Source organism: Muscardinus avellanarius, assembly GCF_963383645.1.
Source record: "Muscardinus avellanarius genome assembly, chromosome: 3".
In the NCBI taxonomy this organism is placed as follows: domain Eukaryota; kingdom Metazoa; phylum Chordata; class Mammalia; order Rodentia; family Gliridae; genus Muscardinus; species Muscardinus avellanarius.
The window spans coordinates 38,253,572-38,279,107 of NC_137788.1; the positions used below are offsets into that span (position 1 = coordinate 38,253,572).

Below are 25,536 nucleotides of genomic sequence, written 5' to 3' on the forward strand. Positions count from 1 at the left end.
GTAGACTTCACCTGTGTTTGGTCCTCAGCATCACACTCGTACACGCACACACACTAAACTTTTTAAAAATCCAGTTCTGAGGCCAGCATGGTGGTGCATGCTTGTAATCCCAGTACTTCAGAGGCTGAGACAGGAGGATTTCAGGTTTACAGCTAGCCTCAGCTAGTTAGTGAGGCCCTCTGCAACTTAGTGAGACGCTGTTTCAAAATAAAGAATAAAAAATAGGCCAGGGGGTGTAGCTTGGAGGTCAAATGTCCCTGAGTTCCATCCCCAGACCCGCAAGAAGAGAAAGAAAGAAAGAAAGAAAGAAAGAAAGAAAGAAAGAAAGAAAAAGAAAAAGTAAAAAATAGGGCTGGAGGTGCAAGCTTGGAGGGAGAATGCCTCTGGGTTCCATCTCCAGTACCGAAAAAAAAAAAAATTCAGTTCTGAATGCAGCCAGGCTTTTCCCTCAGTCGCTCTCCAGCGCCCTCTGGACTTTCTCTCTTGCAGCAGTTAACCACGGGTTGGCCTGGGCCTGCTGGGAGGCTGCCTCTCCTGCCCCTGAGGACAAGATGGGATCTGACTCAGGTCAGTAAAACTAGCAGAGATTTGAAACCAGCAAGATTTTTTTTCCTTTTCTTTCTCTCTCCGTCCTCCCGCTTCTTTCTTCTCTCTCCTCTTCTTTCTCCATTTTAACCTGAAAGACACCTGGCCTCACCACCCTCACCCTCCCCTGCCTGTTGTGGTGTCTGGACACCTGGGTTGTGTCTTCTTTCCAGGTCCCAGGTGAGACTCACTGAGTGAAGCTCGGGATCCTGTGAAAGACCCAGGCCCTGAACTGGGCAGGGTGAGCTCGGCTCTGGGCCGCAGCCATCACGGCCACACGGCCCCTTCCCAGACTCTGATCTGGGCCTTTCCTGGAGCGCTCTGGACTGCTCGCCACTCAGTGTGTTGGCCCTTGGGAAGCCAGGCCCTGGGTCTCCTTGGCGACTCTCCCAAGGCTTCCTAGCTGGGGCTGTGGCATTGTGATCCTGCCCCCCACCAACCCCAGTGGGGCACCCCCCACTAGCACTGTGGCCTGTGAACTTCCCTCAGAACTAGAATAAAGGTGCATGGCCTGCAGCCTTTGCCCAGGAGGGGCTGTCGCCAGAGCCACCCCCTCCCTCCTGTACCACTTTATCTCCTTTCCCACTGCCTAGGTCCCCTGCCCCTGGTTTATGGTCCAGGAGAGGGAAGCAGTGGGCCTGTAAATCACCGCCCCGCCCTGTCCTTCCACTGCTCTCCTCTCCCGTCCCCAGCGCCCGCTCCTCGCAGCCCAGCTGGACGGAGGCTGTCCAGATCCCCACTCTGGTTTAACCTTGGTCTCCGAGGTCACCGAGCTCCATGACCTTGGGCAGGCTACTTAACTTCTCTGTGCTTAATTTCTCCTATGGGAGCTGGGCTTGGTGGCACTTGCCTGTAACCCCAGTATTTGGGAGGCTGTGACAGGAGGATCACAGGTTTAAGGACAGAATCCACAAGTAGTAATGTTGGGGTGAGTCCTCAGCTCAGGAATTCAGGATCTGCAGGGTCCTTGGCTAACGTGACAGAAAAGAATTACAGCACACACCAGAGACATGGACAGAGGTTTATTTGGGAAAAGGAAGGAAATACACATTCAAGAGAGAATGTGGGCCACTTCAAGATGAGGAAGGCATTTTGGGGAGTTCAGGGTTCTCCTTTTTTTTTTTTTTTTTTTTTTTTGGTGGTACTGGGGGTGGAACCCAGAGGCTTTCTACCTTCTGGCTATACTCCCAGACATATTTTATATTTTATTTGGAAACAAGGTCTCACTAAGTTGCTGAGGCTGGCTTCGAGCCAGTGCAGTCCCCCTGCCTCAGCCTTCCAAGCACTGGGATTACAAGCGTGCACCACCATGTCCGGCTCAGGGTTCTCCTTTTATAGGGGACTCTCACGAGGGGTGGGCTAGAGAAGGTACGCGAGGATGAGCTCAGTCCGGTAGTCCCAAGGCGGTTGACGATGGGCAGGTGGTCTGGTCAGTCTGAGGGTGGATGATCTCAGTCCAGGAATCCCGAGGTGCTTCCTGATGGTCTGCTGGTCTGGTCAGCCTTAGGGTCTTGAGGGTGATTGGGGTCCTCATTAACTGATTGATGGATAAGCTGGAATATCCTAAATTATAAGTTTCTTGGAAATATTGTAGTTAACTCTAGTATCTACAGGTTTCCCAGGAATTTTGGGAGAGTCAGGCCCAGGAAAAGAGAACTGGTTTGTGAACTAGAGGCTGAAGCACTTTAGGTCCAGGTTCTTATATTAAAGTTATATTTTACTTTTCCTTCCTGTCTGTCTCCTTTCTACCTACTTATTTCTTCTATCCTACATCAGTAAGACTTTCATCAACCTAGCAAGACCGTGTTTCAAAATAAACATAAAATAGGAGCTGGGGTTGTAGCTTGGAGGTAGAATGCCCCTGGGTTCAATCCCCAAAACCACAAAAAAAAAGAAAAGAAAAGAAAAGAAATTTCTCCAGTGGGAAAATGGGGATACGAACACCTATCTCCTGGAGTTGTGAATGGTGAGCGAGTTCAGTTATTAACTGCTGAGAGCCGGGTGTGGTGGCGCACGCTTGTAATCCCAGCATTTGGGAGGCTGAGACTGGAGGATTGTGGTTCTCAGACGGCCTCAGCTACTTAGCGAGGCTCTTTGCAAATCAGTGAGACCCGGTTTCAAAATAAAGAATAAAAAATAGGGCAGGGGGTGTAGCTTGGAGGTTGAATGCCCCTGGGTTCCATCCCCAGACCCGCAATAAAATAAAATAACACAGGGTAAGCGTGAAGTGGACGGGGGCTCTTAGCATGTTTGTCTCTGGTCAGGCAGTAGCACCCTCAAGGGGCCTGGAGATCTTACTGCTGAGCCCAGTGGGCCCGTGTCCCAGCTTCACCTGGCGTCTCTGACTCTTGGAAGACCGCTGACTCTAGGCTGCCAAAGGGGACGGGGAGAGCGAGCCGGGCACACGCTCAGCAGGCAGCGGGCCTGACCACGTCCAGGGGGGGGGTGGAGACCGCAGAGCTGGGAATCCTGCGTGGGCACAGGCTCAGGTTGTGGGAATCCCGGGAAGGAAAAAGGGTGCGAGTAGGAGGAACGTGGAGCACTGTGGGAGGAGGCAGGTCCAAGGACGGAAAATGACCCCAGAAAAGTAGAGCAACTGCGAGCAGTGCGTCAGGCAAACGAGTTCAGATCTTGGCTCTGCCTCCAGCGAGCCTTGTGTAGCCTTCAGAAAACTGCTTCCTCCCCAGCCTCAGTCTCCTCATCTGTAAAATGGGGACACTATCACATCAGGAGCATAAGGTTATTGTGAGCCATCAGTAAGATAAATGCCTAGTGCAATGCCTGAGAGAGAAATTCCACAAGACCCATGGGTGGGGGCTGGTTACACAGAAAGGAGACAGAGGCGCCCTTAAATGACAGCAACCACAGGCTGCAGGTGGGTCTCAGTGGGAGAGTGCCTGCCTAGCCCAGCACTGGGAGGGCCTGAGTTTTGTTTTGATTGTACTGGGGATTGAACTCAGGGTTCCATGCATACCAAAGGCTTACCTCTGAGTTACATCCCTTGAAATATTATTTATTTATTTTATGACACTGGGATGGAACCCAGGGGCATTCCGCCTCCGTGTGACTCCCCCAGCCTTATTTTTTATTTTTTATTTTCAGACCTGGGGATGGGATCCAGGGGCATTCTACCTCCGAGTGATAGAGTGAAACCCCTAACCCTATTTTTTATTCTTTTTTTTTCTTTTTTTGTGGACCTGGGGATGGAACCCAGGGGCATTCTACCTCCAAGCTACACCTCCCACCCCTATTTTTTATTCTTTATTTTGAAACCAGGTTTCACTGAGTTGCAAAGCGCCTCACTAAGTAGCTGAGGCTGTCCTCAAACCGCAATCCTCCGGTCTCCACCTCCTAAATACTGGGATTACAATCATGTACCGCCATGCCCAACTTTTTATTCTTTATTTTGAAACAGGGTCTGAGTTGCAAAGGGCCTCACCAAGTAGCTGAGGCTGTCAGTGAACTGTGATCCTCCTGTCTCCGCCTCCCAAATGCTGGGATTACAAGCGTGTGCCACCACACCTGGCTGAGACCCTGTTTCAAAATAAAGAATAAAAAATAAAAAATAAGGCTGAGGGTGTAATTCGGTGGTAGAATGCCTCTGGGTTCCATTCCCAATTCCGAAAAAAAAAAAAAAAAAAAAAGGGCTGGGAGTGTAGCTCATAGGTAGAATGTTCCTGGGTTCCATCCCCAGTACCACCAAAAATCAAAAACAAAAACAAAAAACCTCTACGTTCAATTCCCAGTACCCAAACAAACAAATAAAATTATATAAAAAGGGATTAATTCAGGCATGGTGGCAGATGCTTGTAATTCCAGTATTTGAGAGTCTGAGACAGAAGGATCTCAGATTCAAAGCCACCCTCAGCAATTTAGTGAGGTCCTCTGCAACTTAGTGAGAAACTGTTTCAAAATAAAGAGTAAAATAGGACTGGGGGTGTAGCCCAGAGGTAGAAGCCCCTGGGTTCCATCCCCAGTACCACAAAACAAAAACAAAAACAAACAACAAAAAAAAGCCAAACAAAACAAAATAAAAAGGGGCTGAGGCTGTAGCTTGGAGGTAGTCTGTGGAGTAGCAACTTGCAGGAGGCTGAGACAGGAGGATCCAGGTTCAAGGCCAGCCTCAGCTACTTAGGCCCTCCACAACTTATTGAGACCCTGTTTCAAATTAAAAAATAAAGAGCGCTCGATGTGCGTGCGCCTTCTCTCTCGTCTACCACTGCCACCTCCTTCTCCTGCCGCTCCTGGTGCTGCCTGTGTGCTCGTTCGGTGCAGACCTGGTACCTCTTTTGTAAAGTGGCAGCTGAGGAGACTCCGGCGCTCGCCGTGGCCAACAAAAAGCCCAAGGAAGGAGTCAAGACTGAGAAGAACGGTCATATTAATTTGAAGGTGGCGGGGCAGGATGGTTCTGTGGTGCAGTTTAAGATTAAGAGGCTGGAGGCTGAGACAGGAGGATCGCACAGGTTCGAAGCCAGCCTCAGCTACTTAGTGAGGCTCTCAGCAACTTAGTGAGACCCTGTTTCCAAAAAAAAAGGTCTGGGAGTATAGCCCGGAGGTAGAAAGCCTCTGGGTTTCACCCCCAGTACCACCTAAAAAATAAAATAAAATTAATAGGCTTACACCACTTAGTAAACTAACGAAAGCCTATTGTGAACGACAGGGTTTGTCAATGAGGCTGCTCAGATTCCGATTAGATGGGCAGCCAATCAATGAAACACACACCTGCACAGCTGGAAATGGAGGATGAAGACACAGTTGTGTTCCAGCAGCAGACGGGAGGTGTCTACTAAAAAGGGAAGCTGCCATTTCACTCCAGAGCTCTGTTCTTACAGACCCAGAACATGTTCTCAATTAGAAAACTGCAATTTGGCTCCGCCTCATCCTGACTACGACAGCAGAGTCTTCTCTATTCTTTCATTCCCCCTTCCCCATTCCTTTATTGTACATAAAGTAACTGGTGTATGTGCACAAGCATATTGCTTTTTTAAAAAACGAAATGGCCAATGATATGTTTTGATTGACATCAAATGGAGATGGGGTGGGGGGAAACACTGGTTCTGTGAAAATATCCCCTTTCTCCATCAGTGGCATGCTCGTTCAGATCTTATCTTTATATCCCAGTAAGTTATTTTGCTCTCATTGTTTTAAAAACAAAACAAAACAAAGAAACCCCCAACAACATAAAAGTCCTTGCATACCTTGTTCGATTGGAGAATTTTAATGCTTTTCATTTTTCATTGTAAAACCAAGGACAATTTTATAACTTTTTTGTACATAGCTGTTATGTGTAGGGCAATCTGTCTCTAAGTAGGGGTAAATTACTCTTAAAGAATCCTAGATAGTTTTCCCTTCAAGTCAAGCGTCTTGTTTAAATAAACTTCTTGTTTAAAAAAAAAAGAATAAAAAATTGGGCTGGGGGTATAGATCAGAGGTAGAATGCTTCTAGATGCAATCCCCAGTGCCCCCCCCCCATACACACACATCTGCAAGAGACTGTGGTCAGTCCAGGGTGTGAGGAAATGATGGAGCCAGGTGGATACATATAAAATTTTGGGGTGATAAACTTGGTAGGAATAAGGTATACAAAGATATTTGTTGACTTTCCAGGCCCCTCTTTCTGAAGCAGTTTTTGCGTGACTCTTGTTTACTTCCTTCATAGCACTTTTCACAGCCTGCAATTACTTTGTTTATGTTATGTGCCTATTGTCTGTTTCTAGAAAACAGAATCGAGTAAACTAAATGAGGGCTGCAACCTTGACCAGTCTTACGGGGGACAGTAAGTCTTACGCGGCCCAGTGCCCAGCAGGTGCTCTTAATAAATCTCTGAGGTCAGAATAGATAGCAGTTGATCAGACAGTCCAGAGTGACAACACACTTGAGAGAAACCACATGGCCAGGAGGCCTATGATCCTGAGAAAGACACTCCAGAGGTGTCAGGGTGCTCATCTGTGACTCTGGCCTGGGAAGAGTAGGCATTGAAAAGAGTTCTAGGAGCCGGGTGTGGCGCACGCTTGTAATCCCAGCATTCCGGAGGCTGAGACAGGAGGATCGCACAGGTTCAAAGCCAGCCTCAGCTACTTAGTGAGGCTCTCAGCAACTCAGTGAGACCCTGTTTCCAAATAAAGTATAAAAATAGGTCTGGGATTATAGCCTGGAGGTAGAAAAGCCCCTGGGTTCCACCTCCAGTACCACAAAAATAAATAAATTAATTAATAAATTAATTAATAAAAGAGACTAAAAAATAGGGCTAGGAGTGTAGCTCGGAGGTAAAATGCCCCTGGGTTTTATTCCCAGTACCGAAAAAAAAGTACATAAAAAAAGTAAGCTGGCGTGGTGGCACACACTTGTAATCCTAGCATTCAGGAGGCTGAGACTGGAGGATCGTGGTTTGCAGACAGCCTCAGCTACTTAGTGAGGCCCTCTGCAACTTAGTAAGACCCTGTTTCAAAATAAAGAATAAAAAATAGGGTCGGGTGTGGTGGTGCACGCTTGTAAAACCAGTATTTAGGAGGCTGAGACAGGAGGATTGTACAGGTTCAAAGTCAGCCTCAGCTACTTAGTGAGACCCTGTTTCCAAATAAAATAGACAATAGGTCTGGGAGTGTAGCTCAGAGGTCGAATGCCCCTGGGTTCCATCCCCAGACCCTAAAAAAAAAAAAAAAAAAAAATAGGGCTGGGGCTGGGCATGGGTGGGGCACACTGGTAATTCCAGTACTTGGGAGTCTGAGACAGGAGGATCCGGGTTCTCCATCAGACTCAGCTACTTAGTGAGACCCTGTGCAGCTTAGTGAGATCCTGTTTCAAAATAAAGAATAAAATCGGGCAGGGAATGTAGCTCAGAGGTAATATGCCCCTGGGTTCCATCCCCAGAACACACACACACAAAAAAATAGGGCTGGGGGTGTAGCTTGAAGGTAGATAATAAATAGATAAATAAACAAACAAATAAATAAAAGAGTTCTAGGGCCAGGGATCATGGCGGTGCATGCCTGTAACTCCAGCATTCAGGAGGCTGAGACAAGAGGGTTGCAGGTTCAAGAATAGGCCGGGCCACCTGGCGCACGCTTGTAATCCCCGCACTTGGGAGGCTGAGACAGGAGGATGGAACAGGTTTGAAGCCAGCCTCAGCTACTTAGTGAAGCTCTCAGCAACTTAGTGAGACCCTGTTTCCAAATAAAATATAAAATAGGTCTAGGAGGTAAATATAAAATAGGCCCGGTGGTAGAAAGCCTCTGGGTTCCAGCCCCAGTACCAGCACAAAAAAAAAAAAAAAAAAAAAAAGAATAGGCTTGGTAACATGACAAGACTCTCAGCAACTTTGTGAGAACTTATTTTAAAACAAGAAATAAAGGGCTGGGGATGTAGCTTAAAGGTAGACTGCCCTTGAGTTCAATTCCCAGCACCAAAAAAAAAAAAAAAAAAAAAAAAAAAGGCGCTGCCCAATCGCCCATAGCTAAGCTAGCATTTGAGAATACCAATTTCCATTAACTTTCTGGTCTTCTGGCTGCTGACACAGGGTAGTGGGTATTTTCGGGAGAAGGAAATAGGGGCCGCAGATCCGCCCCTCAAGGTGTAGAAAATGTGGTCTGGAGCATGGTTAAAGCCTTGAATACGAGGATGCTCTGGCACCAAAACGCAGCGCGACGTTCCTGAACCGGCAAGCCAGGCTTCGGAGTGCTATTCCTTAGTCCCTGGAGGGAGACCGCGCTGAGCTGCGCGGGAGGCCTCTGGTGGAGCGCGCGGGAAGCGCGCACACTTCCGCACCCACACGGGGAGAGTCGGTGACGCGCCCGGCGAAAGTGAGCGCCACTCCTGCCTCTCGGGCTGGAATGCTGATCCCTCTAGCTCCTGGGAGGACTCTTCAGATACTTGGCTCCCACTCCAACTTCAGCGTAGTCCCCGAAAAAAGGGGAAAGCAAGGCATACCGTGGGCGGGACACGCAGTCAGCAGGCGGGGTGGGGAAGGGAGTCCCAGATGAGTCGGACCCTACTGCCTGGATCAGTCGCACCTGCACGGTGACTAGCAGCAAGCACTGTGGCGGCTCCTTTAAGGCTCACGCAGGAGGCGGGGTCTCGAGGTGCGCGGGTGGGAGGGCCCTCTGGGTGGCGTAAGGTCGGGGGCGTGGCTTCCCGTGGTTCGCCGCCAGGAAGGGGCGGGGCTCGCAGTGACGAGGCGGGGAGGGGACCGGCGTTCATTGATAAAAACGCCAGGCTCCCTCGGGCGCGAGCGCAGCGTAGCGAAACCAGGCAGCGCCACGCGCGGCCGGGGCCGGGCGGAACCGAGAGAGCGGGGCCGGCGCTGCGACGGGCCGCCCGCATGGAGCCCGCCGCCGGCTTCCTGTCCCCGCGCCCCTTCCCGCGTGCGGCCGTCCCGCCCGCGCCCCCCGCCGGACCCGGGCCGCCTCCGAGTGCCTTGCCCAGATGTGAGCCAGAGGTGCCGGCCGGGCCGCGGGCGCCGGACCCCGGGCGCCTCATCACCGACCCGCGGAGCGGACGTTCCTACTTCAAGGGGCGCTTGTTGGGCAAGGTGGGCCGGGGTCGTCTGGGGAGTGGTTCTAGCGAGGGTGGAGGGGATCCGGGGCGGGTGCGCTGGATCCCGACGTGGAAACGTCGGCGGGCAGACCAGCCCTCCAGACCCCTGGAGCGCTGGCCTGACGCCCCCTCTTCCTAGGGGGGCTTCGCCCGCTGCTATGAGGCCATTGACACCGAGACCGGCTGCGCCTACGCGGTCAAAGTCATCCCGCAGAGCCGCGTCGCCAAGCCGCATCAACGCGAGAAGGTGGGTTCAGGCCGGGGGCGAGGGCTGGGGTGGCGATGGTGGCGTGGGAACCCCGGAAGGATGATGACCCCGCGTCCCCATCACAGATTCTAAGCGAGATTGAGCTGCATCGAGACCTGCAGCACCGCCATATCGTTCGTTTTTCGCACCACTTTGAGGATGCTGATAACATATACATTTTCCTGGAGCTCTGCAGCCGAAAGGTGAGGGATGGAGATTCGGTAGGACGGGACGCGGGAGGGTGGGAGAGAAAGGAGGGCCTTAAGGCACAAAGCTCGCACTCTGCCTGCCTTTGCAAGCACAGATGGCTGGATGGAGGGTCAGGGAGGGCGGGCACTGGCTGAGGCTGTGACTCTCCGCAGTCCCTGGCTCACATCTGGAAGGCCCGACACACCCTGTTGGAGCCAGAGGTGCGCTACTACCTGCGGCAGATCCTTTCGGGCCTCAAGTACTTGCACCAGAAGGGCATCTTGCACCGGGACCTCAAGCTGGGTGAGACTCCTGGGTCAGGGGCAGAGAAGGGGACTCTGGGAATCGTGGGAGGAAGGAATCTGACATACATCTCTGCTCCTGTTTAGGAAATTTTTTCATCACTGAGAACATGGAACTGAAGGTGGGGGATTTTGGGCTGGCAGCTCGGCTAGAGCCCCCAGAGCAGAGGAAGAAGTGAGTGTTTCAGGGGAGGGAAGGCCACAGCCTGTCTGATAAGAATGATGTTTGTGACAGAGAGTATGTGTGTGGGAGGCAAGGTGGCCACCTGATGTGTGTGTGTGGTCAACAGGGAAGGGTGGTGGCTGTTTGTGTGTGGAGGTGGCAGCCTGGGCTGCTGGGTGAGGGTCCTCTGGATGTGTGACACTGAGGGTAGGTGACCCTCAGCCCCTGAGATGTACGGGGGCATGTGGCTGACCCTGTGTGTGGAGGGGGAAGGTGACACAGGGCACATGCGCGCGCGCGCGCGCGTGTGTGTGTGTGTGTGTGTGTGTGTGTGTGACAGACTGAGAATATGCAAATGGCAGACATATCCTCTGTGTACGTAAGAAGGCTGAGCTAAGGCCACTGTGAGGGTGTGTGTGACACAGACGGCATGTGCAGCAGATGAGTGTTTACGGGGGATGTGACAGCTGGTGTTGGTGTGTGTGGAGCACAGACCATGGGAGGTGGCAGCCTGATGTGTGCCCGACAGACGGGAGTGGGGGAGGGACAGGGAGTGAGGGAGGGACAGGCGTTGGACTCTCTGTGTTGACCCTGGAGGGGGTTGGGCTGGGGTCAGGGCCTCCCCTGTCCTGCAGAGCAGCTGAGCAGCTGGGCCTGGGCCGGTAGGCGGGGACTCAGCTGCCATCCCAGGCATCCATTGTCCCAGGACAAGCAGGGGCTCTCTGGCCTTTGGTGACAGGCAGCTGCTTTGTCTGGACTCCCAGCGGGGGCAGGAGTGGGGCGGGGGCTGCTGGCTGGGTCTGAGCCCACCCCTCTCCTCCCCACCCTCTTTCAGGACCATCTGTGGCACTCCCAACTATGTGGCTCCTGAGGTGCTGCTGAGACAGGGCCACGGGCCCGAGGCCGATGTGTGGTCACTGGGCTGTGTCATGTGAGTGCCACAGTCAGCGGCAGGCAGGTGTGGGTGCGCGGTCGGGCTTCCCGCCATCCTGACCCCTTTACCCTGGTCCACAGGTACACACTGCTGTGTGGGACTCCCCCCTTCGAGACGGCTGACCTAAAGGAAACGTACCGCTGCATCAAGCAGGTTCACTACACGCTGCCCGCCAGCCTCTCACTGCCTGCCCGGCAGCTCCTGACCGCTATCCTTCGAGCCTCGCCTCGAGACCGCCCCTCTATTGACCAGATCCTGCGTCACGACTTCTTTACCAAGGTGACTCCCCAGACACTTAGGTTCAATCTGCGTATTCCTGGGGTGGGGGGATCATGTGGGGACAAATGACAGACCCCTGGGGCCTTCTTTGTTGACTTGGCTTCCCTCCCTAGGGCTACACCCCTGACAGGCTCCCTGTCAGTAGCTGCGTGACAGTCCCAGACCTGACACCCCCCAACCCAGCAAGGAGCCTCTTTGCAAAAGTTACTAAGAGTTTGTTTGGCAGGAAGAAGAAGAGTGAGTCTGGGGTGTCAGTGGGTTGAGTGGCAGGGAGGCTTGTTAACGTTCATTTGGGGAGTGAGGTTGTGGGTGCCGTGAGCTCCTGAGAGCGTGGGCTGTGTCCAGGCACTTGGGAAGGCCCACCTCTGTGTCACCCCTGTGGGCAGTGGGAAGAGGCAGGACACTGAAGGCTGTATCCTCCACCCCAGATAAGAACCACCCTGAGGAGCGGGACGAGGTCTCCTGCTTGGTGAGCGGCCTCATGCGCACGTCCATTGGCCACCCGGATGCCAGGCCCGAGGTGAGGTGCTCACAAGGGCAGTGCTCCCTGACTCACCCACCCTAGCAGCTGAGGGAAGCCTGGGATAAAAGGCTGATGAAGCATCCAGCCTCGTGGTGGCCTAATTGGCTGTGTCTCATTAGCCAGCTGGGGCTGACCCAGAGTGCCCTGGGAGCCAAGGCAGGCCCAGCCTGGACTTCCAAGGATTTGGATTCCCAGGCCTATCTCACGCCCTCTCCTACCTAACGCTCTAGGCTCCAGCAGCTTCTGGTCCAGCCCCTATCAGCCTGGTGGAGACGGCCGCTGAAGACAGCTCACCCCGGGGGACACTGGCGAGCAGCGGAGATGGTGAGGAGCCGGGGGGGGGGGGGGCGAGTGGTAGTGAAGTTACTGAGGTGGAGACGCTGGACCAGAGGGAAGGCGCTGGCAGGGAGGGACATGGCCTGGTCCAGGGGCTGATGCCTAAATCTGCGCATTGTTCCCTACAGGCTTTGAGGAAGGTCTGACGGTGGCCACAGTGGTAGAGTCAGCCCTCTGTGCTCTGCGAAACTGTGTGGCCTTCATGCCCCCAGGTAAGGCTGGAGTCTCCCACACGTGAATGCTGTTGGGAGTTCTTTGTCTGGGAGGCCAGGAGCAGGTCCTCACCTTCTTTCTCTTCCGTGACAGCGGAACAGAACCCAGCCCCGCTGGCACAACCAGAGCCTTTGGTGTGGGTCAGCAAGTGGGTTGACTACTCCAACAAGTTTGGCTTTGGGTATCAACTGTCCAGCCGCCGCGTCGCTGTGCTCTTCAATGACGGCACACACATGGCCCTGTCAGCCAATAGGAAGTGAGTGCTGTGGTGGTGTCCCTGGTCTGCAGGTGTGGTACCCAGCGGGGCTGCAGGCTGGTGGGTGTTCTGGGTTCGGGGGCCTGGGTTTTCTTGGGAAAGGGGCGTTGATGCAGGGCTCTCTCTGATCTCTACCTCCCCACTTCCAGGACAGTGCACTACAACCCCACCAGCACAAAGCACTTCTCTTTCTCCGTGGGTGATGTGCCCCGGGCTCTGCAGCCTCAGCTGGGCATCCTGCGATATTTTGCCTCCTACATGGAGCAGCACCTCATGAAGGTACGTGGGCTGAGGTGGGCTCCACTGAAGACTCACCCTTCCTGATCACTTCCCATTTCCCTTTGGTGATGGGGGATGGGAGTCTGTCCAAAGATAGAGGCCTAGTCTGTAAGGAAGGGCCACGTCCATGGGGAGAGGCAATGGCTCAGGTTAAACCAGTGACCTGTCCTGCCCCTCCTCCAGGGTGGAGACCTGCCCAGTGTGGAAGAGGTGGAGATGCCTGCCCCGCCTTTGCTGCTGCAGTGGGTCAAGACAGATCGGGCCCTACTCATGCTATTTAGTGATGGCACTGTCCAGGTAAGATCCGGCTTGGAACTGGAGGGAAGGTCTGGGAGGCCCAGGATACTGGGAAGAAAATGAGGCCGAGGGCCTGATCCCTGTCACCCTCCTGTCCACAGGTGAACTTCTACGGGGACCACACCAAGCTGATACTCAGTGGCTGGGAGCCCCTCCTTGTGACTTTTGTGGCCCGAAACCGCAGCGCTTGTACTTACCTCGCTTCCCACCTCCGGCAGCTGGGCTGCTCCCCTGACCTGCGGCAGCGGCTCCGCTATGCCCTGCGTCTGCTCCGGGACCGCAGTCCAGCCTAGGCTCCGGCCTGCAGAGCAGGCTGTGACCCAGCCTCAAGCCTGAGGCCTGTGCCTCTCAGGCTCTGGCCCTCGCCTTTGTGGCCCTCCCTGTCCCTTTGGTGCCTCACTGGGGGCTCTGGGCTGAGTCCCCAGGGAATCAGGGACCAGCTTTACTGGAGTTGGGGGCAGCCTGCCCTTTCCTTCTCATACTCCCTCTCTGAGATAAGCCTGAGCCTTAGCCCCCAACTAGGGGGCGTTATTTATGGACCACTTTTATTTATTGACAAACATTTATTTATTGGGATGTGGGCCCCAGGGGGGCCTCCTCCTGGAATAATAAACCGTTTTTGCAGAACGTGGAGGCCTGCTTACTCACAGTAGAGGCCGTGGACCGTGGCCACCGCGAACAGCGAGGCATTGGTGAAGACGGCCTCGGCCAGCCCGTCGCGGGCTGCGTCCCATAGCGCGCGGCTGGCCACTTGCACGCCCTGGCCGGCGCGCGGCCCCAGCACCACGCTGCACACCAGCTTGTAACGCGGCGGGCTGAGCTCGCGCAGGCGCAGGCGCACCTGCTCGCACAGCTCCCGCACCAGCTGCCCCGCCTGGGTGCCAGAGTAGGAGGCGGTGCGGAGCCCCTGGTCCAGGGCCGCCTCCAGGGTGCGCTGCGCCCATGCAGAGTCCCAGCACTCTCTGGGGGCTGGCTCCATGCGGTACGAGGGAGCTACCTGCCGGGCAGGTGCCAGGGGCAACCCCGAGAAGCTGACCCGCCAGCCAAGAGGGGGCGCGGGGCCCAGGGAAGGTCGCCGACCTCCAGGTCCTGCGCCTGGCCCGGCCAGTGAGTTTCGGCGTGAAAAGGTGGCGAGGCCCAGCACGGAGCCACGGCGGGAGGCCGCGGGCCGGGCCTCATCGATGCTGGGCCGGCGGCCTCGGGGCCGCACTGGCAGAAGTTTCGCGCCTGAGTCTTTCGCAGGCTCCTCCTCGTGGCGCCCCAGGGGCAGCGGCCTGCCAGCCATGGACCTGCGGCTGAAGATCACAATTAGGGTGGCCTTCTCGGGCCATCTTTCTGCACCGTCCTTCCTCTCCTCTCCTCTCCTCTCCTCTCCTCTCCTCTCCTCTCCTCTTCTCTATCTCTCTCTCTCTCTCTCTCTCTCTCTCTCTCTCTCTCTCTCATTGAGGATGAACTCAGGAGCATTCTATTTCTGAGTTATACCCTCAGCCCTTTTTTTAAATTATTATTCTTTAATTTGAAACAGGGCCTCACTAAGTAGCTGAGGCTTGCCGTGAATCTGTGAATCTGTGATCCTTTCCTTTCAGCCTCCCAGGTACTCGGATTACAAGCGTGCACCACCATACCCTGCTTGAGATTGTCAAGGGTTCTTACATCCCCCCCCCCCCTTTTTGCGGTACTGGGTATGGAACCCAGGGGTATTGTACCTCAGAGCTATACCTCCAGCCCCATTTATTTTATTTTATTTATTTATTTTTTTTGGTGGTACTGGTGTTCCTGGAAGCCCTTCTACCTCCGGGCTACACTCCCAGACCTATTTTATATTTATTTATTTATTTAGAAACAGGGTCTCTTAAGCCAGCGAGGCTGGCTCGGAACCAGTGCAATCCTCCTGTCTCCGCCTCCCAAGCGTAGGGATTACAAGCATGCACCACCAAACCCGGCCATTTTTTAGTTTTTGAAACAGGGTCTTACTCAGTTGCAAAGGGCCTTGCTAAGTAGCTGAGGCTGTCCGGAAACGCAATCCTCCTGTCTCAGCCTCCCAAATGCTGGGATTACAAGCGTGCGCCACCACGCCCGGCGGTCCTGCCTTCTTTTTTGAGATGGTGTTGCATTACGATGTTCCCATTTCAGCCTCCTAGTAATACCTAGCTATCTAGCTATTCCCCATACTTTTTTTTCTGAGCTACACCCCCAGCCCTTTTTTTTTTTTTTTTTTTTTTTTTAATGTTCTCACTAAGTTGCTGAGGCTATCCTCAAACCTGTGATTTTCTTGTTTCAGCCTCCCAAGCAAGTACTGGGATTACTTCTTGGGAATGGCTCCCCCCACTTTTTTTTTTGTAGTATTGGAGGTTGACCCCAGAGGCATTCTACCTCCCAACTACACCCCAGCCCTATTTTTAAATTTTTATTGTGAAACAGGTCCCACTAGATTGATGAGTCTCACAACTTGCTGGGGCTCTCCCTGAACTTGCAATTCTCTTGTTTGAGCCTCTCAAGTACTGGGATTCCAGGTATACACCACCTCGTGCCCGGCTTCCCCATTCCTTTCTTACCTGTTTTTGGAATGAATGGATCAAATAGTCCTGGGTTTCCTGGGTTGCTGGGTACCTAGAGGGCTGAGGACTGTCAGGAGCAGAGGTAGGAAGGGAAGCTGCTGAGTCTGATCCTGACCTGCCTCCCTCCCCCGCTCTCCACTCTGCCTTGAGCTCGGGCTAAGTGAGCGCTCAGCCTTTTCTACCTCCCACCTTCCCACCTGACTTCAGCAGCAGAAGGGCCAGAGGTGGAAGGACAGCTGGCTGGCTCCTGGCTCAGCCTGGACAGTAGACGTGGAGCCTCCAACCCATAACCAGAGGGCCGGGCAAACAGCAGCTTCACTCTGCAGAGCTCTCTTGCCCCAGCACTGAATCCAGTCACTTTTTACCTGCGCCTGCTTTAGGTGGGGCTCAGAAGGTCTCCCCCACAGCAGGTGGAGGCTGGGGGCGGTGGCCCATGAAGCTCCACCCACCCTATCTCTTGGGCCTCTGACTGCACCTCCTACAGAATGGCTTTTGGGATGGTTACCCTCTTCTCTCGAAACTCCCTCAGGCACCTGAGTCACCTGCTGCCTTCGGCCTCTGGGTTCCCTCTTGGCTCAGCAGCCCGGGCCTGGCTGGCCTGACTAGTGGGGTGGGAGGGGAAGGGCTGTGTTGTGCGGTTGCCATGGGCTACTAGAGCAGGCACTCCTCCCTCTCTCCCTCCCCCTCCCTCCACCCTCTAGAGCAACCTGAGAGTGCCACCCCTGTGAGCAGCTGTGGAGGGCCTCCTTGGAGCTCGGGGGCACACTGCCCCCACCAGAAAAACTGAGGGGGCAGATACAGAGGGCGGCTCTGGTCAGAAAGGTGTCCTACTCCAGGGCTCTGGAGCTACTATCCATTTTTTCCCTTGTGAAATGGCCAGATGTCTGGCCATTTGTGAACAAGTCCCTTGTGCCTGGGGTCTGGGAAACCTTGGGGTTGCGGGGGCGGTTACTTGGGAATCCAGAATCTGGGCCCACAGGAAGGAGCACGTCATGGCTATAACGTCTCCCCATCAGTCTCAACAAGGACAAACATTTCCGCTCCAGGCAGGCAGAGCTGGGGTGGGGCCTGGATGACTTCCTCAGTGCAGAGCTGTATGCGGGGGAGGGGAAGTCGGGAGGACCTGGGCCTGACACAGCTGTGACTCAGTAGTGAACCTCAAGTCAAGTCCGGTCTCCTGACCCTTGCTGACCCAACTGCCCTGGGGGCCTGCATAGATTACCTTCTCCCCACCACAGGCTGCATTTCAGCCATGCCAGAGGCTGTGACAGTTCTGTCAGAGCTAACACACATCACCTGATCCCTCTCTGGAGGAATGGGACTGCCCCCTGCCACATAAGCTCTTCTGGGCCCTAAAAACTATCCATGGGGTGAGGATTTCCCCTATATAGTTGGGGTTTCTCAGGCCTGGCTAACCTGCGAGACTGTGGGGAGGGATGGGGAGAGCAGGAGATTTGGATTCTGAGCCCATGACAGAGGAACAACCAGTGCTAGAGCCCTGGAGACTGCTGTAGGGCCCCTCCAGCAGCTGAAAATGTTCCCTGAGCCTATGGGGAGCTGGGCGGGGCCTCCTCTCAAGCCCTGCTCCAGTTTCCATGGAAACCCACAGGCTTCCCACCCTGTGGCTGCCTGGGCAGGCTCCCAGCCCAGGCCTCCTCCTCCGCCACCAGCCAGCTTTTCCCCACTCCAGCTAAGCCTCTCCAGGAGCTCACCTCGTGTCTGCCTGTATCCCTGAGCCTCTGGCTTCCTCCGTGGGCCTCTGGTGGCTTCTTCATGAACCTGGGCCTTTCTTTGTATCTAAACTTTAGCTTCTCAGCAAACAGGCATCCAGAGCTCCTGTCAGGCCATTCTAGTCTCCTTGCCAGCTCTAAGGCCTGGCCAGGCCTCCACAGACCAACAGACAGCTGCAGGCTTCCTGGGCCACTCCTGCCCCACCCCACCCATGGAGAGCCCAGGACTGGTGGTGCACGGGCAGGCCGCACCTTTTTCCACAGCACTGCGGAGTCTTGTCAACAGCCCCCGATACAGGTGAGGGAGTGGGCCCTGGCTGGGTTTCCCCTAGCTGGCTCTGCTGGGCCCCACGACTCTGAGGAGGCCGTGGGTGAGGAGGTGGGGAATGAGGACTTGGTCCTCCTCCCTGGTAAACTCCATGTAGAGGAACTTTAGTATAGGGAAGTCAGGTGTAGAGGATGGCTACCGTTGCTCAGTGTCCATGATATCCTAAGAGCCGAGGTGGTGTCAGTGGAGGCCTGAGCCCGGGCTGCTGTGTGAGCTCAGGCAAAGCCCTTCCTTTTCTGGGTCTCTGCTCCTCAGAGAACAGAGCTCAGCCCCCTGGACCCTGACAGATGGGATGTAACGTGACTCCCATTGCTTAGAGCATTCAGCTCCGTGTTATAGCCTCCCTCCTTGAAAGACAGAGGAACAGATGACCCTGTTCTGGGAACTGGGGAGTTACAAAAGGAAAAAAGCTCAAGGGATTGAGCCAAAGCCCCAGTCAGGAAGTATTTAAAAGGAGCCGACTGCCCACTGCCTGCCCAAGATGCTAGTGGTGCCTGAAGCCAGGGATAGCATTTTCCGGGGAGAGCCAGAAGGCAGCTTTTTGTCCCCAGGGTCTCCTCCCCAAGGGCTGGTGACTCCCATGACCTGCCTCTTTGGGGATCGTGGCCTGGCCTGGGTAGTAGGAACCCCAGGCCTTGGACCTTGGGACTAGGAGGCTCCAGGAGTCTCAAGCTTTTTCTCTTGCTTCCTACCCCAGTACCTTGTTCAGGGGCCCGGGGGCTGAGGCCGGAAGTGATCATGTGGATGGAAAATGTGGTCTGGCCTCATGATGGTGCATTACTGCCATGTGCGTCGCCATCAGTGCACACTTAGCACCCCAAACATCCCCGCACCCTCCTCCATGGGGGAGGGCTGAAAAGAAGCTGAGTTTGCAGCCAGTGGAGGAAGAGCCAAGAAGAGCTCCTGTCCCCCAGTCAGACTGGAGAGGGGTGTGGGAGAAGGAATCAATCTTGCTTCTCCCCCCCACCTCTTCCTGGTACTGTGTATTGAACCCAGGGGCATTCTACCTCTGAGCTACATCCCCAGCCCTATTTTATTTTTATTTATTTATTTATTTATTTATCTTAGTACTGGGGAACTGAACCCACCCTAGCCTGATTTTATTTCCTCTTTGAAAACAGGGTCTCACTAGGTTGCTGAGGGCCTCGCTAAGTTGCTGAGGCTGACTTTGAACCTTCGATCTTCCTGTCTCAGCAAGTATTGAAATTACAAATGCGCGCCACGGGTGGTTTCTTCTTCTCCTTGTTCTTCTTTTTTTTTTTCTGCTACTGGGGATGCCAGGGGCATTCTACTTCTGAGCTATACCCTAAGCCCTATTTTTTATTCTTTATTTTGTTCTTCATTTTTTTGTTTGTTTGTTTGTTTTGTGTTTTTGGTGGTATCCAGAGGCTTTCCTACCTCTGGGTTATACGCCCAGACCTATTTTTTATACCTTATTTGGAAACAAGGTCTCACTAAGCTTCTGAGAGCCTCACTAAGTAGCTGAGGCTGGCTTTGAACCTGTGTGATTCTCCTGTCTCAGCCTCCCAAAAGCTGGGATTACAAGCATGCACCATATCACACCCGGCTTTATTTATTTTGAAAGGGGGAGTCTCACTGAGTTGCAAAGGACCTCACGAAGTAGCTGAGGCTGGCCATGCACCTTCAATTCTCTTGTCTCAGCCTCCCAAATGCTAGAATTATAAGTATGTGCCACCATGCCTGGCTTTTTTTTTTTTTTTTTTTTTTTAAGCAAGGATTTGCTAAATTGCTTAGGGCCTTGCTAAGTTGTTCCGGCCTCACACCTGGAATTCTTCTGTCTTAGCCTCCCAAGTACTGAGATTACAGGTGTGTGTGCTTGGCTCAATCTTGTCTCATCAGCTCTGGCACCCGCTGAGTGACCAAGCAGAGTCACCTCTTCCATGACTGAGGTCATGGGTGAGAAACCTAAGATTCAAAGATAGAAATCTTTGAGCCGGGCGTGGTGGTTCCACCCTGTTTCAAAATAAAATATAAAATAGGTCAGGGGCATAGCCCAGAGGTAGAGGCCCCTGGGTTCCATCCGCAGGACCACAAAAACAAAACAAAACAAAAATTCAAGGCCAGCCTTGGCAATTTAGCAAGACTCTGTCTCAAAAAATAAGCTGAGTTTGTAATCCCAGTGCTTGGAGGCTGAGACAGGAGGATCATAGGTTCGTGGTCAGCCTCAACTACTTTGTGAAGTCCTCCACAACTTAGTGAGACCTTGTTTCAAAAATAAAAATAGAATTGGGCTGGAGGTATAGCTCAGAGATAGAATGCCCTTGGGTTTAATCCTCAGTCAAAAAATAAAATAAAGAATAAAAATAGGGCTGGGAAGCCTAGTGTGGTGTTACGCTTATAATCCCAGTACTTGGGAGGCTGAGACAGGAGGATCGCACAAGTTCGAAGCCAGCCTCAGCTACTTAGTGAGGCTTTCAGCAACTTAGTGAGACCCTGTTTCCAAATAAAATAGAAAATAGATATGGGAGAACAGCCTGGAGGTAAAAAGCCCCTGGGTTCTATCCCGAGTACCACAAAGAAAAAAAGAAAAAGAAATAAAATAATAAGAAATAAAATAATAAGAAGAAATAAAAATAAATAAATAAATAAATAAGTAGAGCCGGGCGTGGTAGTACACGCCTGTAAGTCCAGCATTTGGGAGGCTGAGACTGGAGGATCGCAGTTTGCAGACAGCCTCAGCTACTTAGTGAGGCCCTCTGCAACTTAGTGAGACTCTCTTTCAAAATAAAGAATAAAAAACACAGGGCAGGGGGTATAGCTTGAAGGTCAAATGTCCCTGGGTTCCATCCCCAGACCCGCAAATAAACAAATAAATAGAATAAAAACCCAAAAGGTCTGGGACTGTAGTTCAGGGATAGAGTGACCTGGGTTCAATCCCCATTATCGCAAATAAGTAAGTAAATCCTAAAACAAAAGAACTATGGCCCAGAATGGGCAGAAGCAAAGCCCAAGCTGTGCTCCAGCTCTGGACTCCTTTGCCCTGGCTCCTGCCCCTCTCTCCCGCAGTGATGTCTGCTTCGTGGTCGGTCAAGAGCGGCAGGAGGTGTTTGCCCACCGCTGTCTGTTGGCCTGTAGATGCAACTTCTTCCAGCGGCTTCTGAGCACAGAGCTGGGCCCCGGGCTGCCGAGTCCTGTGGTGCTGAGCACCGTGCCAGCTGAGGCCTTCTTGGCAGTGCTGGAGTTCCTGTACACCAACAGTGTCAAGCTGCACCGCCACTCTGTGAGCCCACCGAGTAGGGGCCTGGGTGGGAGAGGCAGGGGGTGTAAGAGGCAAGTGCCCGCCCATCCCACTGCGGGCTGAGCGACACAGGACGCGCTCTTCTCCCTGAACCTCCCACTCTGCAGGTGCTGGAGGTGCTGACGGCAGCCGTGGAGTATGGGCTGGAGGACCTTCGCGAGGTGCGTCTCTATGCCAGGCTGTCTCGTTTCCCTTTCCTCTCACGGGCATGCCGACCTTTAGGGGAACACATGCACACACGCATCCCTCTATAGGGCATGAGTGTGCGCCTGTGGGCAAAGGCTCCACGCATACCCTTTGTGTGTGTCAGGTGTTCATGGGCGGTGCTGCAGGTACAAGGGTTAATTCAACCTTGAACACCGTTCTCCAGGGGAAGAAACACATGAAAACAGCCTGGTGGTGTAAGTGTGATAGATGAGGGTAATAGTGCTAAGGCTGTGTAAGAATTATTAGAAAAAGCCAGGTGCAGTGGCGTATGCTTGTAATCCCAGTACTTGGGTAGCTGAGACAGGAGAATCAGAGGTTCAAGACTAGCCTCAGCAACTTAGCAAGACCCTGTTTAAAAAAACAAAAAAAGAGCCAGGGTGGTGGCACACGCTTGTAATCCCTGCGCTTGGGAGGCTGAGACAGGAGGATCGCACAGGTTCGAAGCCAGCCTCAGCTACTTAGGCTCTCAGCAACTTAGTGAGACCCTGTTTCCAAATAAAATATAAAATAGGTCTGGGAGTATAGCCTGGAGGTAGAAAGCCTCTGGGTTCCACCTCCAGTACCACCAAAAAATTAAAAAATTAAAAAACAAAAAAACAAAAGAAAGAAAGAAAGCTGGGCATGGTGGTACACGCTTGTAATCCTAATACTTGGGAGGCTGAGGCAGGAGGATCAAGGGTTCACAGCCAGCCTCAGCTACTTAGTGAGGCCCTCCACAACTGAGTGAGAGCCTGCTTCAAAATAAAGAATTTTAAAAAATAGGGCTGGGGATGTAGCTCAGAGGCAAAATGCCCCTGGATTCTATCCCCAATACTGAAAAATAAAATAAAATAAAATAGGAAGGGCTCACCAGTCTGGTCCAGAGGCTATTGTATCAATCAAGTTGTAAGGATGTAGTCAGGCTGGCAGTGGCAATGGAAGCCCAAGAGAGAGGTGGGTGGCTCTGAGAGATGAGGTGGGTCTGACATGATCCAGTACTTTTCTAGATGTGAGGATGGCAGGGAGAGTCAGGATGAAATTCAAGTTTTTTTTTTTTTTTTTTTTTTTTTAGTACTTGGAATGGAACCCAGGGGCATTCTACCTCCAAGCTACACCCCCAGCCCCTTTTTTTATTCTTTTTTTTTTTTTGGTGGTACTGGGGTTCCTGGAAGCCCTTCTACCTCCGGGCTACACTCCCAGACCTATTTTTACATTTACATTTTGGAAACAGGGTCTCCTAAGCCAGCGCACGCGGCTGGCTTCGAACCTGCGCGATCCTCCTGTCTCCGCCTCCCAAGTGCGGGGATTACAATCGTGCGCCACCACGCCCGGCTTTATTCTTTATTTTGAAACAGGGTCTCACTGAGTTGCAAAGGGCCTCACTAAGTAGCTGAGGCTGTCTTTGAACCGCGATCCTCTGGTCTCAGCCTCCCAAATGCTGGGATTAGAAGTATGCACCACTGCATCCAGCTTCCGAATTTTTATTCTTTTTGTGTGTGTGTGTGTGTGGTACAGGGGATGGAACCCAGAGGCTTTCTACATCTGGGCTATACTCCCATACCTATTTTCTATTTATTTGGAGACAGGGTCTCACTAAATTGCTGAGAGCCTCACTAAGTAGCTGAGGCTGGCTTTGAACCTGCCCAATCATCCTATCTCAGCCTCCCAAGTACTGGGATTATAAGCATGCACCACCACACCTGGCTTATTCTTTATTTTGAAACAGGGTCTCACCCTGGCTTATTTTCTTTTTCTTTCTTTCTTTCTTCCTTCTTTTTTTTTTACTTTTTTTGGTGGTACTGGGGATGGAACCCAGGGGCCTTCTACCTCTGGGCTATACTCCCAGACCTATTTTATATTCTATTTGGAAACAGGGTCTCGCTAAGTAGCTGAGAGTCTAAGTAGCTGAGGCTGGCTTTGAACCTGCGCGATCCTCCCGTTTTAGCCTCCCAAGCGTGGGGATTACAAGCGTACGACACCACGCCTGGCTCCTGGCTTATTCTTTATTTTGAAACAGGGTCTCTCTGCGTTGCACAGGGCATTACTAAGTAGTTGAGGCGGCCCGCAAACCGTGATCCTCCTGTAATTCCAAATGCTGGGATTACAAGAGTGCACCACCACACCCGGCTCACATGAAATTCAAGTTTCTGATATAATTAGAAGTGTCCTTGAGTCAGAAAGGGAACAAGTGGAGGAAAACAGCATACTGAGAGGAGAAAGTGGAATGTTTTCATGGCTGAAATCTGGTCTGATTAGTGGAAATGTGCTAGAAGGTATGTTTCTGGGTTTAGATTTGCTAGTCCCTGAGGGCTTGCCAAGTCTCAGGCCTGCCTCCCCAGGCCTGGTGGCTCCCTGCTTCCAGACTGCTCATGGTTTCTGGGGTGGGACTGGATTTTTGGAGCAGAGACACTTCCATTCATTTCTGTTCCCAGCTGTGCCTGGAGTTTGTGGTGAAGGTCCTGGATGTGGAGTTGGTTTGTGAGGCCCTGCAGGTGGGTATCGCTAGACAGGTGTGAGAAGAGTCTGGCTTTCAGTATATGGTACTGGGCTCCCATATGCCAGGAGTCTGGACCTTCTATGGCCTGGAACAATCTGGGTGCATGGGTGGTCAAGGGTGCCCCAAGGAGTTCATGGGGTAAACCCTGTGCTCTGATCTAGGGGATCCAGGGCACATCAACAGTGTCAGGTATAAGAAGAGCTAGAGTTGAAAGTTCAGGAGGTCTTCTCTCATCCTCTAGCAAAACCGTGAATAGTTCTCAACAGGGAAAGGGGAAGGGTGGGATGCAGAGTTGAGAAGGCAAGTCTAGGCCCCACGTTGGGATTTGAAGCACAAGGCATGGTGTTTGTCTGTCTGTCTGTCTCTCCCTATTTTACTGCAAATTGGAACAGGGGCATTCTACCTCCAAGCTATACCTCAGCCCTATTTTGTCTTTATTTTGAAACAGGTCCTCACTAGGTTGATGAGAGTCTCACAACTTGCTGAGGTTGTCCTTGAACCTGTGATCCCTTTGTCTCCGCTTCCCAAGTACTGGGATTACAAGCGTGCTCCACCATGGCCTGCTGTATGATCTCTAAAGTGTTGACCAGCGCGTGCATGTGCAAACAGGGACTTTCACTGGGTCTAGTCTCCCTGGAAGCTATAGGCCTTGTCAGTCTCCCCAACTAGGGCTAAGGTCAGGTTTGCATCGATTGTCCCCAGTGAAGGGCTGTGCTACATGGCCTCTACAAGTCGCTACTCTGAACTCCTTCATTCTGCTCCCAGGTGGCCGTAACCTTTGGCCTGGGGCCGCTGCAGGAGCGGTGCATAACCTTCATAGAGGCCCACAGCCAGGTACTGCTCCCCATCTTCACACCCCTAACCCCACACACCCCAATCTGCTGCCCCCTGACCCATTCGCCTGCCCGCAGGAGGCGCTCCGGACCCGTGGCTTCCTGGAGTTGTCCGCCGCCGCGCTTCTTCCCCTGCTGCGCAGTGACAAGCTCTCCGTGGACGAGGCTGAGCTGGTCCGGGCGGCCCGGAACTGGGCGCGCGTGGGAGCGGTGAGTGGGGCCTGGAGGAGCGCGATGGCGCCGCGGGCGGGCCAGGGCTGCGGGAATCCGCCGCGCCGAGCGGGCGGCGGGGCAGGTGCCCCCGCTCCGCCGGAGCTCATGGCTGGCGTTCGCAGGCGGTGCTGGAGCGGCCTCCGGCCGAGGTGGCGGCCCCAGTGGTCCAAGAGCTGAGACTGGCCTTGCTGGCCCCGGCGGAGCTGAGCGCCCTGGAAGAGCAGAACCGGCGGGAGCCGCTCATCCCGGTGCGGACGCGGGGACGCTGGCTCAGATCCACTCCGCAGCGTGGGACACGGGGCGGGGGCGCGGCCCAGACTGAGTCTTGGGGCGAGGGGTCGCGGCCGGCGCGGCGGTGACCGCCTTCCCTTGCAGGTGGAGCAGATCGCGGACGCGTGGAAGTGCCACGCCCTGCGGAGAGGGGATGCGGCCCGGGGCGCGCCGTGCCGCCGGCGGAGGGGCACCCTGCCCCGGGAGCACCACCGATTCCTGGACCTTCCTCTCAAGTGACCCAAGGCTGTGTGACGGGAGGAGCAGCGGGCCTGTCTCAAACTACAGCTCCCGGCGTGCCCTGCGCTCGGAGCGAACTTCCGCTCCCGACATGCTCGGCGAGGCCAGCACCGGAAGAACCGTTGGGGCTGGCGGTGCCTTGGGGCGAGGCGAGGCTCTGGGTGGGCAGTCTTGCAGGGCGATAGCCCATGGCGGGGGTTTCCTTTGCCCCACGCCCGTAGCGTGAGGCTGGCTTTGAGCCTGGGCGATCCTTCTGTCTCAGCCTCCCAAGCGCTGGGATTACAAGC

At 53.6% G+C, this 25,536-nt stretch overlaps 3 protein-coding genes and 1 pseudogene across 6 annotated transcripts; 3 read left to right on the plus strand and 1 right to left on the minus strand.

The window, feature by feature from the left end:
• Positions 1–3,391: 3,391 nt before the first annotated feature.
• Positions 3,392–5,375, plus strand: LOC308260067 (small ubiquitin-related modifier 2-like; annotated as a pseudogene). Its single transcript has 3 exons — positions 3,392–3,460; positions 4,861–5,018; positions 5,200–5,375. The product of its transcript is annotated as a small ubiquitin-related modifier 2-like (transcript).
• Positions 5,376–8,762: 3,387 nt separating this feature from the next.
• On the plus strand, positions 8,763–13,428 carry PLK3 (polo like kinase 3; the record flags this gene model as incomplete). 2 transcript variants are annotated; one of them, XM_080692214.1, is made up of 15 exons in its annotated part: positions 8,763–9,112; positions 9,257–9,364; positions 9,451–9,567; positions 9,727–9,856; positions 9,943–10,030; positions 10,854–10,949; positions 11,033–11,231; positions 11,345–11,468; positions 11,660–11,751; positions 11,985–12,078; positions 12,219–12,302; positions 12,397–12,559; positions 12,709–12,838; positions 13,022–13,135; positions 13,237–13,428. In XM_080692214.1, the coding sequence occupies 15 exons, from the start codon at positions 8,903–8,905 to the stop codon at positions 13,426–13,428; spliced, it is 1,941 nt and encodes a 646-aa protein (XP_080548340.1). The 2 variants fall into 2 exon arrangements, with proteins under 2 accessions (XP_080548340.1, XP_080548339.1); XM_080692213.1 differs by having other exon boundaries at positions 8,903–9,112; positions 11,660–11,700.
• A 347-nt stretch (positions 13,429–13,775) lies between these two features.
• On the minus strand, positions 13,776–14,420 carry DYNLT4 (dynein light chain Tctex-type 4; the record flags this gene model as incomplete). Its single annotated transcript, XM_080692220.1, has 1 exon — positions 13,776–14,420. The coding sequence occupies one exon, from the start codon at positions 14,418–14,420 to the stop codon at positions 13,776–13,778; it is 645 nt and encodes a 214-aa protein (XP_080548346.1).
• Positions 14,421–17,635: 3,215 nt separating this feature from the next.
• On the plus strand, positions 17,636–25,249 carry BTBD19 (BTB domain containing 19; the record flags this gene model as incomplete). 2 transcript variants are annotated; one of them, XM_080692218.1, is made up of 8 exons in its annotated part: positions 17,636–17,721; positions 20,779–20,992; positions 21,118–21,171; positions 23,629–23,688; positions 24,459–24,527; positions 24,605–24,736; positions 24,862–24,987; positions 25,115–25,249. In XM_080692218.1, 8 exons carry the CDS (start codon positions 17,636–17,638, stop codon positions 25,247–25,249), a joined length of 876 nt encoding a protein of 291 aa, XP_080548344.1. The 2 variants fall into 2 exon arrangements, with proteins under 2 accessions (XP_080548344.1, XP_080548345.1); XM_080692219.1 differs by lacking the exons at positions 21,118–21,171; positions 23,629–23,688.
• Between the last annotated feature and the right edge of the window lie 287 nt (positions 25,250–25,536).